Source organism: Mirounga leonina, unplaced genomic scaffold (assembly GCF_011800145.1).
Source record: "Mirounga leonina isolate KUSES-001 unplaced genomic scaffold, KU_Mleo_1.0 Mir_178, whole genome shotgun sequence".
Taxonomy (NCBI): domain Eukaryota; kingdom Metazoa; phylum Chordata; class Mammalia; order Carnivora; family Phocidae; genus Mirounga; species Mirounga leonina.
In genome coordinates this window covers 12,351,539-12,366,772 of record NW_023270464.1, presented here as the reverse complement: position 1 = coordinate 12,366,772, position 15,234 = coordinate 12,351,539, and the positions used below count along the sequence as shown (strand labels likewise).

At 43.2% G+C, this 15,234-nt stretch overlaps 1 protein-coding gene and 1 long non-coding RNA gene across 2 annotated transcripts in view; one reads left to right on the top strand and one right to left on the bottom strand.

Annotated features, from left to right (window-relative positions):
* The window catches only part of LOC118023009, a 77,607-nt gene extending 76,595 nt beyond the window's left edge, over positions 1–1,012 (bottom strand). The window contains exon 1 of the long non-coding RNA XR_004682621.1: positions 492–1,012. This is a non-coding gene — a long non-coding RNA (uncharacterized LOC118023009). The remainder of the gene's footprint in view (positions 1–491) is intronic.
* A 42-nt stretch (positions 1,013–1,054) lies between these two features.
* Positions 1,055–14,935, top strand: ARRDC4 (arrestin domain containing 4). The gene is made up of 8 exons (XM_035024047.1): positions 1,055–1,468; positions 6,266–6,332; positions 6,582–6,729; positions 8,726–8,828; positions 10,271–10,527; positions 11,034–11,196; positions 11,642–11,796; positions 12,172–14,935. Exons 1-8 carry the CDS (start codon positions 1,180–1,182, stop codon positions 12,226–12,228), a joined length of 1,239 nt encoding a protein of 412 aa, XP_034879938.1. The 5' UTR covers positions 1,055–1,179; the 3' UTR covers positions 12,229–14,935.
* The last annotated feature ends 299 nt before the right edge of the window (positions 14,936–15,234 follow it).

Sequence of the window (15,234 nt, the reverse complement as noted above, 5' to 3'; positions counted from 1 at the left end):
GCCAAATAATGTCAGCTACGCTAGATGGTAAAAAAAAAAAAAATTACAGTAGAGAAGGAATGGAATATTAAAGAACAAAATGAAAATGAGGACAGGCAAAAGGAGCCATGGGTGTGGAGAACAAGTCATCAAGGCAACTGTTAAGTCTTCCTTGACTATGACACGAAGTCAGGAAATCCTTTCCGGTGGAGCAGAAACTTGGGTTGCACATATTGTTTTGAAACAACCTGATTCACGACCTTGTTTACAACAGGAAGAATCAGTGTTCTGGGCTATTCCCAGCTTAGAAAGGCTCTGAGTCCAGGAGAACTCCTTGGGGGTCGCACCAGGTTGAGAATCACAGCCTTCATTCCTCCAGTTAGCGGCTCTTTCTCAGGCTGGGAATTCCGAAACCCCGGAGAGGCGGGGCTCGGGAACCGGGAGGTTAGTAGTTGCCAAGCTATCCATTAAAGTTTCGAGGCAGCCGCCCCACCTCCACCCAAAAAACTCACAGGAGAATTATTGCTGAGTTCCATTTTCCAGGGTATCTATTTCCCCCACGAGTACTGCAGATTAAAAATACAAGCCAGTTGCAATCACAACTTCATATACCAGTGCAAACCCAGTGGGTTCTGCAGTCCCCACGCTGCCAGAAACCCCGCCCCCGTTCGTAACCATGGGAACGGCTGACACTTTGCGAGCCGGAGATTCCCGGTCCCGCCCCCTCCCTAACAAATATTGTTTCACACTATCTGTCCACATGGGCGCACCGCCTCACTATTGGTCAGCGCCCGAAAACTGTGCCTTGCCCCAGCCAATAAGCGGCCTGTGCACGTGTACGCCTGCGTGTCCCGATTGGTCACCACTGTCTGATCACGCACTGCCTACCTGCGCCATCCGGTGCGTGGGAGCGCCTATGAAATGACTCAGTAGCCATTTACAACCAATCGGCACGAGGCAGGGCTCAGAGCGGCCTATGGGCGCGCGCCGGGGGTGGGCTGTCCCGGCCCCTGTCCAGTCCCACCTGGGTTTGTTAAAGCGATAGGCCCCACGGCGCTCCAGGGCTCCACCGGGCACCGCACAACTGCCGCGGCGGCCCCCGGCGTGCGGTGGGCGCCCGTGACAGCGGCGCCGTTCTGCTCGCCACGCCGGCTCCGGGCAGCTGCCGACCTCCCTGGCGCGGCCCCATCGCCCGGCGGGATGGGCGGCGAGGCGGGGTCCGCGGCGGCCGTGGGCTCCGAGGGCCGCGTAAAGAGCCTGGGTCTGGTGTTCGAGGATGAGCGCAAGGGCTGCTACTCGAGCGGCGAGACGGTGGCGGGACACGTGCTGCTGGAGGCGGCCGAGCCGGTGGCCCTGCGCGCGCTGCGCCTGGAGGCCCACGGCCGAGCCACTGCCGCCTGGGGCCCGAGCCCTGGCGCCGCGGCCCCGGCCGCCGCCTCGGAGGTGGAGTACCTGAACGTGCGCCTGAGCCTGCGCGAACCCCCGGCCGGTGAGCGAGGGCCACGGCCCCGGAGTCCCCGCCGGGCCGCGGGAGGCTCCGCAAGAGGGGCTGGCAGGAACCGGGAGGGAGCGCGTCTGCGGACGCCCGCCGGCTAGGGGGGCGGGGGCGGGATCCGAGGCTGGGGCCCGCCTCCGGGGTGGCCGGAGCCTCAGTTTGGTCGCCGGTGGCGGGCGGGTAACAATGCCTGTGCCCCCCACTGCAGAGCACCGGGGAGATCGCGCGAGGTGAGTGCGCACGTCTGCCTGGCTCCTCGCCTCTGGCTCGCTCGGGCCTGCCCAGCGCCGGGCGTCCCAGGACCTTCCAGGAGTGAACCGTTGCCATGGGAACCTGTGATGAGCAGTCAGAAATCTAAGATCCGGGGATCTCGGTCCTGTCCCTTCTGGCCTGAGGGATGGAGAGTGGAGTCAGTCGATGAGGTTTCCATGCTGTGTTGCTCAGTGTTTTATGGGCCTCCCCTTCTTCCCATCCTGGAGGTAGACAGTCGTTCTTGTTTCACGATGAATTGGCAAAACCTCGATCTTGGAAAAAGGGAAGTAGTTCGTGAGCGGTAGGGGTTCAAAGGAAGTGTTTCTAGAGTTGACCATCATACTTGACTATCATACTTTCCCTCTTCTGGGAGCAGAGTAACAAGAGTTCTGCCTCTGCCCTATATTCTTTTGTCTTCTTCTTTTTGTTTCCTTGCAACATCCCTCCTCCCCCCCCGCCCCCCCTCCCCCGCCCCTTGCCCCGTAGGCTTTTGGAGACAGTGGGATCTGGGCATTGTAAGTTTCTGGAGGAATGATTACCCACTTCTTGTCCACTCTTGCTGAAGTCCAGTTAATAGTGTAGGTTTTTCCAAGTGCTTAGGTGGGAACCTACATCATAGCTGTTTTATCTATATGTATACTACGTGTATAAATATAAAACTTTATATAATTATGTATAGTAAATATGCAAAAATTGATTTTCTTAATCATGAAAATACTAGGAACAGTGAGTCTTGCTCTTCATGAAGCTGGTGGAAGCTACTTTAAACTATTTTATCTTTCTGCTTCATCAGCTTCAGCTTTTATCTATAAAAGGAGATAATGGTATAAACTCCCCTCCCTTGAAGAGTAAAAGGCAGTATATCAATGTTTTAATGTTTTCTGTGTCTTGTACAAAATAAATAGCATGTGCAATTTTGCCTTTTCCTACTTTGGAGAAGTAGACTGTTCACCATTAAATCCTCAAGGTATGTGAGAATCCAGTGATCCCAAGTATTGTAGTGAGGAAAAAAACATATTTGGAACCAAAGCCTTTTTGGATTCACAAGTACAGTGTGTTGGGTGACCCTTTCCTTGGAATGGTTTCCAGGATCAGCCTACACATGCCTCCCCCAATGGTCAGGGACAACCGAGATTTTCAAGATGGCTGACTGGAGTCAAGGGTGGTGGAAGAGAGAAGTGGTTTTTGACCCGGACTGTGGACTCTCTCTATCTCTGTGCCTATAACTACTGAGTAAACAGAAGTGAGATTAATAGCAGTTGGACCTGGGATTAGTAATAAAAAATTGCTTTGGTAAAATCTGGTCTGACAAATACTGTTTTGAATCACAGGTTAGATCTTGCTTTTTCATTCTGATGGAATAGAATGTCTAAGCCTAGACAACCTGAAAATTTTTAGCTTGTTTTTAAAAGATATCATACCAGGGGCGCCTGGGTGGCTCAGTTGGTTAAGCGACTGCCTTTGGCTCAGGTCATGATCCTGGAGTCCCAGGATCGAGTCCCGCATCGGGCTCCCTGCTCAGCAGGGTGTCTGGTTCTCCCTCTGACCCTCCTCCCTCTCGTGCTCTCTGTCTCTCATTCTCTCTCTCTCAAATAAATAAATAAAATCTTAAAAAAAAAATAAAAAAATAAAAGATATCATACCAGATATTGGCAAAAATTATGTTTTATTTAAAAATCATAGTTTGTGGGCGCCTGGGTGGCTCAGTTGGTTAAGCGACTGCCTTCGGCTCAGGTCATGATCCTGGAGTCCTGGGATCGAGTCCCACATCAGGCTCCCTGCTTAGCAGGGAGTCTGCTTCTCCTTCTGACCCTCCTCCCTCTCGTGCTCGCTCTCATTCTCTCTCTCGCAAAAATAAATAAATAAATAAAAATAAATAAATAAAAATTTTTAAAAAATAAAAAATAAAAAAATAAAAATCATAGTTTGTTTTAGGTGAGCTCATTGAGAAAAAAAAAAAAAAAAACACTCCTAACATCTGTAGCTTGAAAGAAGTTAGCAACTTTGCATAGTCGTAGATTTTCAGGGTCATTTATTTCCAAAACCTAGCTGAATTTTGATCACCTGAAGAGATTTTTAGAAATCTAGATTTTTGGGGGAAATGTGTCTAGGACATTTCTTTTCAGGAAATCTCCCCCCAGATAATTGTTTGGCACCGTTAATCTAATCTACTTGCTATCTTTGTGATTTTCTTCACTTTTTGTTTAATTATTGAGGAGTTGTGGTAGAAAGATAAGACAGAAGAGTTAGTTTCACTTGGTACCCACCAGCGGTATGACCTTGTGGGAGTCCCTCAACCTTCCTGAGCCCAAGTCTCTGACTCTGTAATGATGTTCTTAGCTCCCACCCCTCACGAGTGCCCTGAATGAGGAGCTTGGGCTGTAAGACCATCAGTGAATGGAACACCTCTCTGTGATTTCGTAGTCCTCAGTGTATAAGGCAGAAGTACTGAGCCATGAGAACAGAAGCAGAAATGGGCACATGATTCAGCTTGTTAAACTTTTAACAAAAAGATAATCATAAGAGACAGGAAGAAAACTAAGAGTTGGTTCCAAATGCTGTAACCTCTGTTGATCAACTTTCTCCATTTGTGTTTCTGTTAATGTGTGGAGGGGATTGAAAGCCTTGTTTTAAATGTTCTAGTTCCTATGTTCATTTGTGTTCTCTGTGATGAGAGAACTTTCTCTCTCTCAGTATCCCTAGTAACTGTTCCCCACACATGCCCACCGTGCCCAGCCTCATGCCGTTCCCTTCCTCTCAAACCCCCTCCTCCACATCTCCATGCTGGCCCTCAGGTCCAGAGCAGGCACCATCCCCTCCACGGGCTCCCGCACTCTGTGCTCATTACTTGCATGCGTGTGTCTGTAGCCCCCCCCTCCCCCCATGGTCTATCTGAGGATTGACGTTACTCATCTTTGTATCCATGGGGCCTGACGTCTAAGCACTGTACGGTTTGAACTCACATGAAATCCACATTTTTAAACATTGTAAAGTACACAGACTGTCCTATTCAGTAGTCTAAGGATTACAATTTAGAACTTTAGTCCAGCTCTCTCAGAAGCATTGGGAGTGCCTTGAGCCTTTTACTTGATAGCACGGCTTAAGTGCTGAGTCTTACGGGAGGGCAGCTCTGGGCACACCTGAGCCCTCGGACTGCCTCCATCACGGTGGCCTCTTGTCCCCGTCACTTGTTCACTTCGCCTCCAAGTCACCCACCTGTGTTGTATTTATATTTGAATGACCTTCAGTCATTTTTCCCCCTAATATATTACACGCTGAAAATTGGGGATAGATTCAGAAGACTAAATGGGCCAATAATGCATTCTTGTTTTCTGAAAGGACAGGTTGAAATGTTAACTTGTTTCTAGTAAGTGAAAAAATATTCCATTTTACTAGCCCTTTAAATGTCTCTCTCTCTCTCTTTTTTTTTTTAATGAATGGATACAGTAGAAATCTCTGTTTTTAGTATCAACTGACCAGGCAAATCTTGAAGAAAGTTCTCATCTGTGCTGCACTTCCTTCATCTGAATCGTGCCACCCTTGATGAGGGGGTTTAGTTCTGAACTTGAATCGATGAGCATAAAGTGAAGGGGAAGTTTCTAAGCATCTCTGCAGAGCTGTCTAAGCCACATGACAGCCCTGGAGTTGACTTTGGATCTGAATGATGCCAGTTGTGTGTGTGTTCATGGGAGCTCCAGCAGCGCCCCTGGCCTCACACGGTCCATCTGCACCCTGCATCTCAGCCTCTATGGGGGATAAAACCGAGCTGGCTGACCCAGAACCCAGAGCAGGAGGGAGGAGTCATGGCTGTGCTAGGCAGACCCCGCTCCATATCCTGACTTAACCACCAATTAACGAGCCACCTATTAATGGGTAGAGCTTAAGTGTACATGCATGACTCTTAACCTCGTAAGTTGTCCTGTTAGTTTGGCTGTTTGGTATTATTATACTCCGTCTTCACACTATTCCAAGGAAATCTGTCACCTTTTTCAATTTTTGCCCAAGGAATACAGAATGTGATTTTTATGGTATACCCAAAATAGATCGATTTTTTGCTAAATCAGTTTTAAATCCAATTTAATGTCGGTATGTCATATTAGTATAATAGTATACTATGATGTTAGTGTAATAGCATTGGTGTGTGTTTATAATACAATGCTGGGACACTTGTGCTAGTTTATGAGTGGGGCGAACAGATGTGTGTGTGTACATGGACGTGCGTGTGCATACACATACATGTGCGTGTGTGCACGTGTATATGTACATGAGAACTCTGGGCTCTGACACTTTATGGTAATTACTTGCGTGATTGGTCTCTTTAAAGATAGAAACTGTATGTGTATATATGGTTTGAAATCGATGAAACTTGATAGAAACTGATTCAAATTCTAATTCTCTAAATCTTAGAGATTAATGTGCTTTCTGGAGTATCCTGGATGCTATAGCCAGGGAAATCTCCTTTTTTTTAAAAAATAGGATTACGTTGTGAAAATTCTTGATCTAATATGACCTTAGTTAAAATGTATTTTCTTTTTTTAGGTGAAGGCATCCTCTTATTAGAGCCTGGAAAACATGAATTTCCATTTAGCTTTCAACTTCCATCTGAGTAAGTGAAACGATACTACTTTTGTGATTTCCTTTCTCGGCAATATGTCTTTCCCGAGGTGAGGGTACCAGGTATCTTCTGAGACTCAGTTATGCCCGTTGATCTTGAATAGCCCCTCAATAGATACCCTGTTCACATTCTTTTTATTTTGTTTAACCCAAACCAACACTTTAAGGCTTTTTGTTTTTTTTTCCAGTGGCGTTTCACTGAAAGATGAACTTCTCAATTAACCTCTTTGGTTCGTTTCAGACCTTTAGTAACCTCGTTCACCGGGAAATATGGAAGTATTCAGTACTGTGTGAGGGCAGTTTTGGAACGACCCAAGGTACCCGATCAGAGTGTGAAGCGGGAGCTTCAGGTGATTAGTCACATTGATGTCAACACACCAGCATTATTAGTAAGTTCTTCCTCCTCCTTTTTCTCCTCCCCTCCCTTCCTCCTTCCCTTCAGGAGTGCTGTATGCACTGATCCAGCGTGGTGCTAGTCTGTCCTGTCACTTTCTGATACAATCTTATAACCCATGGGCCTTCACTATAAATGTGTGATTCTAGGTTGGGCAGATTACAAATTGTCTGTGTTAATACTATTGATTATGTCTCCATTGTTCAGGGCTGCTTTTGCCAAAAAGTTATACAGGCTTGAAATGCATTAATAAGGCTTAATAATAATAATGCGCACACAGAGAGTGGTTACTTTTACCAGAGCGGCCACATTCACGGGGCTGTGGTATTCTAAACTCTTCAATAATAGCAGGTTGAGGAACAGTAATTACGGAAGAGTATTAATCATGCTCAGCCTGTTATTGAGGCTCAGGCCATTATGCTATGTATCCTTGCATTTTGCATGTCATTTTCTAACATTAAGTAAGTGCGTGCAGCTGCCGTGGAGAGCCTTTCTCTTATCATTTCCTTATGACAGATTTGGCCACATTAAAGCATTGAACTTCTAATAATCACCAGAAATACTGTAGGCTGATAAGAAAGATTAGGCTATAAGTAACAACAGAGTAGGCAGGATGGGAGCTAATGAGCTAGATTCTTTTATCTAAACCCATATTATCAAAATAATATAAAATTATACCTTGTACTTTCATGATAGCTGTGAGGACCTAATGGTTCTTCATTTAAATATGAATGAATGATTTTTTTACTTCATAGAAAATACTGGGATAATTTGAACTTTCCATCATGATACGGGTGTTCCAAAGATGTATGTTTAGTATTGGGGGATTTCTTTTTCTGGCCAATGTTTTTAAAGATAAGGGGAAAAAACAGGAGCTAAAAGGTATTTCACCCTATTTTCAATGGAAAATGGAATGGACTTCTCTCTAACGTTCACTTTTGGAGGGTGACAGTATAATAATTATGCTCTGGCTGCAGGACCCCTTGTGACCAAAATCCTAGAACAGCCCGCACCCAGCCGAGCAGGCTGAAAGCTCCTGTTACGGCCGGAAGTTACCGTCCACTTCACACCTTGGGTTTTTTTGGTTTTTTTTGTCTTTTTGTTTTGTTTTGTTTTTGCAAATTGACAATACTGTCTTGTACTTTTAAAAACTACTTAGAATTGGGAAGTTGGCTATTTCTAAGCTATTTGTGGGCCATTGTGGCAAATGATTTAAGGAGATTTTATTTTTTTGCCAAAAAGAAAAACTATTAATCCTTTAATGTTCTTTTTATAAGTAAAAAACTATTGCAGCTTTGGGTTTTACTATGAGCTTTTGGTTTGTGCGTCCTTTAAACTGAGCATTTTAAGTCTTGTGCCCTTTCTCTTGATGCCGTAGGAGAAAAGGTGGGGTGGTCTGTTCGGTAACCTTGTGGATCCATTGCATTGGGTGCGTTGTGCTGCCATCACGCAGAACCCATAACCAGTCTCACTTGAGGGCACTTGAAATTTCTGCCTAATCATGCATTTTTGAATTCAGGAAAAAAAGGCTATTTGCTTCTTCTATATTTTAGATGCCAAAACAAATAGAAGATTTTGATTATTGATTTTTATACCATTTCTTTTTTTAACCTAATCTGCACATAAAGTCTTTAAAAGAAAGAAAAACATCTCTTTCACTTTACTAGTTACTACTGTAATTTTTTATTATTACCTTAAGGGAATGTATATCGTTTCCCAGAAATAAAATTATTATAGGATAAAATAGGATGGTGTCACCTAATTTGAGTCTGACAATTCATCTTCGTTTTCCTAAAAGAGAATGACTTGTTTTTTCAATGCTTTATATTTCAGCAAGTATTTTGCCTAATATGTCACATGAGGATAAAAAGTTGATTTGTTTTCCGAAAGACATTTCTTCACAACTGTTTAATAAAGAATGATGTAATTTTAAGTTCTCTGAGTTTTCTACTGGTTTAATTAAAGTCATGTTATTTCTTGAAATTTTCAAGACCCCTGTATTGAAAACTCAAGAGAAAATGGTTGGCTGTTGGTTTTTCACGTCTGGTCCTGTCTCACTGAGTGCCAAAATTGAAAGAAAAGGATACTGTAATGGTAAGCAAAATGTTTGAAAGTCCAAATGGAGGAGTCATGCATTTTATTAACTACTTTTAAGTGATTTTAAATAGTGTGTTTTGTAATTCATGAGGTACATACTGTTTTAAAATGTGGATAATATGTTTTTCATATAAATAATGGATATGTAAGTATTTTTGAGTGGATGAGTAGATTCCAGTAAAACTTCTGGTGTTTCTGACTTCAGTCCTTTCACTTTAGTAACAAAGGCTAGAACTGGGAAAGTGGGGGAAATGCCAGCATTTTACTTGATGTTGCCAAAGAATGTCAGGAGCAGCGTTGCTCAGAAGAGCACTATTTCACGGGGCGCCTGGGTGGCTCAGTCATTAGGCGTCTGCCTTCGGCTCAGGTCATGATCCCAGGGTCCTGGGATCGAGTCCCACATCGGGCTCCCTGCTCAGCGGGAAGCCTGCTTCTCCCTCTCCCACTCCCCCGGCTTGTGTTCCCTCTCTCGCTGTGTCTCTCTCTGTCAAAAGAATAAATAAAATCTTAAAAAAAAAAAAAAAAAAAAAAAAACGCTATTGCAGCAGGAAACCACGTCAAGCAGTCTGACCCTGTGCTGGGGATATGTACCCAAACATAGGGGGTGAGAGTGTAGAACATGAACAGCCTGAACAGTCAGATTGATATTGGAGCAACCGTTTGTGAAGGCTCTGATTCCGTCCAGTGGGTTTGGCCCCCACTCCAGGGTTCCGGCTCATTGGAAATGAATGTGGTACAGATGGTGGAACGGTGGGCATGTAATGCGGATGGAAAAGTCGTCTGCTCCATCCGTTTCATTTATGCCTTCACATCGGCTCCTTAAAAGCGATGTCTTTGTTCTCTTGTTGGGCAGATTTTAATTTGATGGGCATTAATGAGTTTGTTAGTGATCTTTTGTACTTAACGTAGTACTGGGCCATTTATTTGTATGTATTATTTTAATTTTTATAGATACTTGTTATTTACATATGTTTAGAACTGGCAACCTAATATTGCTACATTAGAAAAGCAAATAATGCCGTAATTAGAAGCCAGTATCTACCGGGGCGTCTGGGTGGCTCAGTCGTTAAGCGTCTGCCTTCGGCTCAGGTCATGATCCCAGGGTCCTGGGATCGAGCCCCACATCGGGCTCCCTGCTCGGCGGGAAGCCTGCTTCTCCCTCTCCCACTCCCCCTGCTTGTGTTCCCTCTCTAGCTGTCTCTCTCTCTGTCAAATAAATAAAAAATCTTAAAAAAAAAAAAAAAAGAAGCCAGTATCTACCGTGACCTGCAGTGAATTCTCAGATCTCTGACACAGATTCACAATGCAAGTTTTCCATCAAAGGCTCTCAATTTGTTAAAGTCACAAGGCGACTTTTGCTTTAATTGGTTCGCAGCTCTCTTCCACCGTGGTGAGAACTTTCTGAAAAGTCTCTGAAGGTGTTTTTGTTCTCTTTTTAGGAGAAGCTATTCCAATCTATGCAGAGATAGAGAATTGTTCCTCTCGGCTGATTGTTCCCAAAGCTGCTATTTTCCAAACCCAGACGTATTTGGCGAGTGGGAGAACAAAGACCGTCCGGCACATGGTTGCCAACGTACGAGGAAACCACATTGCATCTGGGGGCACTGACACGTGGAATGGGAAGACTCTCAAAATCCCACCTGTTACCCCGTCCATCCTGGATTGCTGCATTATCAGAATAGACTATTCCTTAGCTGTAAGCGGAGATCTTCTTAAAATGAAAAATATGTAGAATGGAGTAATAACCATGCCATGTTACCACGAATATGTACGTTTAATTCCTGGGACAATGTCCTTGTATATCAGCATTATGGCAGACCATAGAATGATGAAGATTGGCCTTTGTTCTTAATCAAAAACTGTCCCCCTAAGGAATTGAATTAACTAACATGCAGTTAAGGGGTGTTTGTTATATTGAAAACATAGACTTCATTTTTTATCATTATTATGTAAGCCATGCTTGCTTACAGTGAGGTATGTTAAGGCTACAGGTCCCCATCACAGAGCATTCAGTGTATTTCCTGGGCTCTTCATTTGGTTTGCTCTTCATTTTATTTGGTCAGGATCCTTTACAGTTCTATTGGAGAAGTGGTGGTAGGCAACAAAGACACTTGTTTCTGTGAAAAAATAAATTGGAGGTTTTATTTATATTTTTGCCTTTTTCTCTCTTTCTTTTTTTCTTTTCTTTTTTTGACATATTAGGTGTACATTCACATTCCTGGTGCTAAAAAATTGATGCTCGAGCTGCCCTTAGTGATTGGCACGATTCCATACCATGGTTTTGGCAGCAGAAACTCCAGCATTGCCAGCCAGTTCAGTATGGATCTGAGCTGGCTGACGCTGACCCTGCCAGAGCAGCCCGAAGGTACGAGGCGTGGAGGTTCCCTCCGCGAGGAGTTTCACATGTAGGGTACCTGAGGGCAGCGTAAGACAGCAGGGGCTCAGATGCCGAGGACTCCCGCCTCCGCAGCTATCCTGACTCTTCTGAGCCCTGGAAATCATAACACCGCCTTCCTGGCAGGGACTTTGGGAGCCTGGCTTAGCCGGGACACAGAGCTGCTGGCTGCAGAGCCAGAAGGAAGTCTCCATCTCAAAAGAGGAGAGTGCAATAACTGTTAGTAGTGATTTCACAAGAGAAGGATCGATTAAGTATGTTCTGTCACGATGGGCACAAAAACTTGCTCATTAGAGGGGGGGAGAGAAAAACATTGTTTTCAAATTTAGCTAAATTTCTTATTTTGGTAAGAGTTCGGAAGAATGTAATGAATTTTCGCGTGGACTTCTGAGACCCAATTCTGTTTTTGTCACAGCACCACCAAATTACGCAGACGTGGTGTCAGAGGAGGAATTCTCTAGACACGTGCCTCCTTACCCTCAGCCCCCTAACTGTGAGGGGGAAGCATGCTGTCCTATGTTCGCCTGCATACAGGAATTCCGGTTTCAGCCTCCGCCTCTCTATTCAGAGGTAAGCAAAACGAAAAAAAATAAGACTTTTAGGTTGCCGCCTGGAAATAATCCTTTGTAAGTATCTGTTGCTGATTCCTAAGTAGTAGGGGATACAGATTTAAAAATTTTTTCTGGTGATGATAAACTGGCACTGATTGGATTACCTCCTTTTGTAATATTTTCCTTGTAAATGATAGCATGCCCTTAGAGTACCATGGATCGCCTTTAAATTGTTTTATGTGGCCATGGAGTACAGAGCACTTAAGTGACCCACTGGGACTTCTTATTAATAGGCTCATAGCAACTTGGCTTCTAACCACCATAATTAGAAATAGATACTAAGATTATTTATAGGGTGCTGGAATAGTAATCCTGGTCTGCTCTTTTTTTGCAGGTTGATCCACATCCTCCTGATGTAGAAGAGACCCAGCCTGTTTCCTTCATTCTCTGAACAAATGTCAGAAATCATTGTGTTCATCATCAATTTAGAAAACGGTTCCTTCCCCCTGCCTTTTTGGAAAAGACGGAGAGAAAGGCGTGTAAGAACATAAGTGAACATCCAGATCGAAGGTGATAGAAATTAAAGAATATGTGAATTTCCCAGTGGGCCGACGGGATCATTGCACAAGTTGATGATACCGTCGTGCGTCCCCTTTAAGTAATCCAGTGAAGCAGATGTGAAAAGTCACGTGAGAAGAATGTCCCGGAAGTCCTGATGGTGATAGAGTAAGTGAAGGGGGTGCCTGCGTGCTTGACCGCAGAGAACAGACGCTGTGTGGAGAGTGGAAATGCTCTGTGTCACTTTACAGAGGTTTCTCAAGGTGGAAAAGAAGTTACCCTGAGCTTTAAGGAAATGTAGACTCATTGGGAGCCTTGATTTTGAAGATGGCAGCAGCATGGAGGTGTGCACGAATAGGAGAGGCCCACCCTAGATACCAAGTGTGAGGGGCTTCGTGGTTTCTTACCGTGTCCCATAGGACTGAAGTCCTCGAAAGAACCTTTCAATGAGGTCCTAACGAAGTAACACAGTTCCACTGTATAAATTGGCTCTGCAGTATTACGAAACCAAGAAAAGAGTTCCTTGCAAGGCGTGTCAGTATGAGAACACATTCGGTTGAAGGCTATACTTCTTACCCCATTTAAGTACTTTGTTAGGGTATGTGTTTGATTTTCCCTGTGTCTTATTTACCTAGGATGACAGTAGAAAAAGAAAGGGAAGAAAAAAAAAAAAAGTTGCATCCTCAGGCTGCCTTGATAACTACACAGAAAAAAAATACAAAAAAAACAACAAAAAGCCTTTCTTAACCTACCTCTAGTGGGTTTATCAGAATCCTTTGAAAACTCGAGGCCTGATAAGCCTTGTATAGAGTTTCTGCTAATTGGCAGTAGCAATCTCCTCTGACCTATCACTAAATCTGCAGGTGGACCAAGGGAAAAATCTATAAGGCTAGCGTTAGATGAAAGTTAATATATGCCTACCAAAGGGTATTTCAAAATAAATGCAAAATCAAAAGAGGGTACAAACAACCATGGTTTTTAAAAAGGACAAACTGAATTCCTGCCAAGAAGAGACCTTAGTCTACTGATGGCAGTCACTGCACCGTGTATTATTATTCCCATTTCAATTCTTTAGTAATTCTATTTAAACTGTGATTTTTTTCCTTTATTGTTTTGGTGCAATATTTTTATTATCATTTAACCTCAGGATATTCCGACCAACAAGATTGTGTTGCTGCTAGAAGTCTGAGCAATGTTTTGACTTTTCCCCTCTCCCCTTCTGTTCGTGGTCGCATGGTCCCTTGCTTTTCCTTTCATCTGTTGGTTTCACGAGCTGAGAGCATTCCTGGACCCTCAGTAGAAAGGAGGGAGGGATTTCCACGATAGAGGTTTTGGACTAGCCGAGTACTTTGGTTTTCTCCATGTCCTACGGGTTCAACCTAGAAACCCTGGTGCTTCCCATGCAGAATGCCGTACTTCATTCACCAGAGTGAATAACTTTTCTTTCAATCAGTATATTCAGTCACAAGTATCAAAGCTGTTCTAAGGCTAAGTTTTGTATTTAGAAGTTAGTTGGCCATCTGATCAGGGATTTTTTTCTACATGCATTAGGTAAATGTATCCTTCTCCCCCTTCTGGACATACCTCTCTCTAATCACGTAAGCATCTTAAGCAATTTTTTTCATTGTAAGCCACTATTTAAAATCACAGTGCAAAACTGTTACACCAATAATTGTGGTACTGAAATTGTCACAGAACTTTATTCCCTACTTTGGTTTTTAGTGCTTTTTTTTTTTGCTTTGTCTTTGTGTATTTTTAAAGAGGTATGTGTCTTTAAGTGTTATCTGAACAGTGTTGTTCTTACTCTAAAAAAAAAGATCCTCTTCAACTGTTTCTTGACTTCTAAGTTGTAGTTTATATGCCTTGTCAAGACATTGTCCATCTCCATGATACCAAAATAAAGTGAAAGAAGCGAAGAAAAATGGTATGAAGGAAGAAAGTTTAGTTTTGGCCCCATGTAGAAAGCCAAGTAGTTGACTTCCAACTACTCAGTGGAATCCTTCACTAGGATGTTTTATCACCTGTAACAGAGACATCGTGAAATGTGCTAACAAAATTAAAGCAAAGCTCATTTTGTAGCACTTAAAAGAGTAGCTAAAAGGTATGATTTGCCTTATCAAATTGGTATCAGTATATCTGACCTTAAGCAGTAGGTTGAAACTGCATACCGTTTTATAATCAAGAAATTATTCTACGAATGTTAGAAAATTCTACATTGCAACAGAATTCTTGGGAATGAAGATAAAAATTTAGCTGCTATTTGCTTGTTATTCTGTTGTTTAGTTTGCAAAGAAACTGTGGCCTTAGAATTTTCTTTTTGATGCAAAAATTTTTGAAATTGAAAATGTGTATCTTTTGGCCCACAAAATCCTTCCATGGGCAGAACTTTAATTTTTATGTTTTTCTTTTGCACAATAAGAAACTCTCAATAGGCAGGGATTTTGTTTTTGATAAGTTAACTATGAAAGCTTTTTTATTTTTATTATTAAAAATGTAACAGTTTAACCCACAGGAAAAAAAAAAATGAAGATTGTATTTTGTATTCTGGTTTGAACCCTATGGGTTCCTTTTGTTAATAAATGATGACACTAATGCTGTGAGGTACTGGTCCTGTGTTTGTTTTGTTTTTGTAAGACTATGACTTAAATCGTTACAGATTTAGGGGAAATCAGTACCACAAGACAAAGTGTAATTGCTGTTAAATTGAGATCCTTTTGTTGCATGCGCATACCGTCACCAGGTGATGCAGCCCTGGGGGCTTCTGAGCCTGGTTTTACAGTGGGCTCAGTTTCCCCAAGGAAATCAGTTTTTAGCATTCCAGGAAGAAAAGGGGTAACATGAGTAAGCCTAAACTGTCTTGGTTGTCGAGAGATTACCTTCATTTATTCCCAAATGACAA

Excerpts from the sequence above, each read along its gene's own strand:
- ARRDC4 (XM_035024047.1), top strand. The coding sequence starts at position 1,180 with ATGGGCGGCGAGGCGGGGTCCGCGGCGGCCGTGGGCTCCGAGGGCCGC. Across the intron at positions 8,829-10,270 it reads AAGAAAAGGATACTGTAATG|GAGAAGCTATTCCAATCTAT; the intron begins GTAAGCAAAATG and ends TTCTCTTTTTAG. Across the intron at positions 11,797-12,171 it reads CTCCGCCTCTCTATTCAGAG|GTTGATCCACATCCTCCTGA; the intron begins GTAAGCAAAACG and ends CTTTTTTTGCAG.